This window comes from Priapulus caudatus, unplaced genomic scaffold (genome assembly GCF_000485595.1).
Source record: "Priapulus caudatus unplaced genomic scaffold, Priapulus_caudatus-5.0.1 Scaffold1642, whole genome shotgun sequence".
NCBI classification, from domain to species: Eukaryota; Metazoa; Priapulida; class Priapulimorpha; order Priapulimorphida; family Priapulidae; genus Priapulus; species Priapulus caudatus.
The window spans coordinates 12,554-15,340 of record NW_014578703.1 but is presented as its reverse complement, the minus strand read 5'-3'; the positions used below and the strand labels follow the sequence as shown (position 1 = coordinate 15,340).

At 50.2% G+C, this 2,787-nt stretch overlaps 1 protein-coding gene across 1 annotated transcript in view; it reads right to left on the bottom strand.

The window, feature by feature from the left end:
* LOC106817230 (RING finger protein 10-like) overlaps window positions 1–2,787 on the bottom strand; it is a 10,475-nt gene that overhangs the window by 4,461 nt on the left and 3,227 nt on the right. The window contains exons 3-4 of the mRNA XM_014821893.1: window positions 2,440–2,557; window positions 570–785 (exon numbers count right to left, since the gene is read on the bottom strand). Of these exons, the coding sequence (XP_014677379.1) occupies window positions 570–785; window positions 2,440–2,557 (334 nt within the window). The remainder of the gene's footprint in view (window positions 1–569; window positions 786–2,439; window positions 2,558–2,787) is intronic.

Below are 2,787 nucleotides of genomic sequence, written 5' to 3'. Positions count from 1 at the left end.
CTCTCTCCCTCTCCCACTCACCGGCGCTCGGTGGACTCATGCAGACGACAGGAGGGAAGCAATCCTCAGCCAGCCCGGTGGCGTTGTACTCTCTCCCCCTCCCTCTCCCTCCCTCTCCCTCTCCTTCCCTCCCCCACTCCCTCCTCCCCCTCTCTCCCTCTCCCACTCACCGGCGCTCGGTGGACTCATGCAGACGACAGGAGGGAAGCAATCCTCGGCCAGCCCGGTGGCGTTGTACTCTCTCCCCCTCCCTCCCTCTCCCTCTCCCTCTCCTTCCCTCCCTCCTCCCCCTCTCTCCCTCCCCCACTCACCAGCGCTCGGTGGACTCATGCAGACGACAGGAGGGAAGCAATCCTCGGCCAGCCCGGTGGCATTGTCCTCCCTCTCCCTCCCTCCCTCCTCCCCCTCTCTCCCTCCCCCACTCACCGGCGCTCGGTGGACTCATGCAGACGACAGGAGGGAAGCAATCCTCGGCCAGCCCGGTGGCGTTGTACTTTCTCCCTCTCTCTCCCTCCCTCCCTCTCCCTTTCCTTCCCTCCCTCCTCCCCCTCTCTCCCTCCCCCACTCACCGGCGCTCGGTGGACTCATGCAGACGACAGGAGGGAAGCAATCCTCGGCCAGCCCAGTGGCGTTGTACTCAGGGAAGTCGCGTCGGCTGGTGAGGGAGACGCGTGCGCTCGGGTAGCGACCCATGCGCGCGTCCGCCCGCTCCCTCAGCGCGCTCTCCCGCCGCCGCTCGTCGCGCGCCCGCCGCTGACGCTCCTGTGTGCGCCGATGCAGGTCGTCTGCAAAAAAAGGAGAAGGTGAGACAGACGATAACGTACCAGAGATGCCAACACATATTTGAAGCAATCTGTAGTTTCTGGCCATCAAATTAGTATTTCGAGGGTCACGTAGTGACCTGAGTTTGCTAGGGGGGTCCGGCATGCCCCCCGAAAAAATTTTTGATTCTGAGATGCAATTTCCTGCATTCTGAGGGTCAAAAATGACAATAAATTGACAATAATTAACAAACAACAAAAATTTCCGATCACAGTGAAATTCGTAGTTTGATACAGACTGGTCGTAGTGGTGCAAAAAAAATAGAAATTCGTATAAAATACGGATAAATCGTAGTGGTTGGCATCTCTGACGTACGCGGAGCGAGTTACGGGCTATAACACAGCGGATAAACAGCAAACGTGCTCCTCGCACATCTTCAGATTCGAGATAATGAAATGTTCAAACCGTCGCGAAATAGTGTAGTGTGTGTCTAGTAACAGTAGAGCAAATATTTATAGACTCGTAGCTATCTCGAAAATATATAACAGGTTACTAGCCTTGTGCAGAGACAGCGTTCTTGTCTCGCGCGAGAAAAAATCACGCGCTAGGTTTGTTGACACATGTGTTTGTGTCAGTGTACCAGAGATGCCAACACATATTTGAAGCAATCTGTAGTTTCTGGCCATCAAATCAGTGACCCGAGTTTGCTATGGGGGTCCGGCATGCCCCCCGGAAAAAATGTTGATTCTGAGATGCAATTTCCTGCATTCTGAGGGTAAAAAATGACAATAAATGGACAAAAAATTATTTTTTTCGATCACAGTGAAATTCGTAGTTTGATACAAACTGGTCGTAGTGGTGCAAAAGGAATAGAAATTCGTATAAAATACGAATAAATCGTAGTGGTTGGCATCTCTGGTGTACCATGCAACGACCCACCAAGCAAAGTTTACAGCAGACAGTGATTATCAGTAACCGGCCAAAGGCAGCGAGCACGCGTGGTGGGTCACCCTTTCCCTTTTCCTCTATCCTTCATATCATCTATCACAAGTTCTACTGCACGGGACCATGGTTCATACAGGACTGAAAAAATTTTCAAGGACTTTTCAAGGACATTTTATCAGAAATTCAAGGACATTTTATCGGACATTTTATCGGAATTCATACACAGAGCAAAACATACCTGGATTAATTTAATAACCCCATTCTTAATCACTGTCCCCTCTAAAACTTACCTGGATCACATTAATAAAGCCTTCTAAACACTGTCACTTCTACAACATACCTTGATTTACTGACTGATTTTACTGACTTACTGTAATTTGTGATCATCATTTAACTGTCTATCGTGTCTATAGCTTTTTAAGCTCATTTAACGAAATTTTTATTGAGGTTTGCACATTATTTATGGTACAAAATTTCTTTTTATTACAGGCAAGGATTCTTTCTAAAAATTCAAGAACATTTTCATGAAATTCAAGAACTTTTCAAGCACAAAATCAACATTTTCTAAATTCAAGTACTTTTCAGGGACTCCCCTCAAATTCAAGGACTTTTCAAGGACTGTGCGAACCATGGGGACGCACCTTTCCCAACGCGATCACGCCGCACCACTCACTGTGAGAAAGTGCACGTACGCGGGGGCAAGCGACAATCGTGCGCGCGCGTGCGCCGTACCTGCGAAGAATTCGAGCGTGCGGCGCGAGACGAGGGGCGAGCGGAGGTGCAGCTCTGCCAGCTGGAACTCACAGGTGAGCGGCAGGTGCTGCAGGTAGCGCAGCCGCTGTCTCACGTCCTGATACATAATGCAAGCCAGCTGTCAGCTTCACACTGCATCACACACATGTAGATGGATGCTGGTGGAAGAGTACGCGGGTGGTAGGTAGGTAGGTAGGTAGGTAGGTAGGTAGGTAGGGAAGTGGGTAGGTAGGTAGGTAGGTAGGTAGGTAGGTAGGTAGGTAGGTAGGGAAGTGGGTAGGTAGGTAGGTAGGTAGGTAGGTAGGTAGGTAGGTAGGTAGGGAAGTG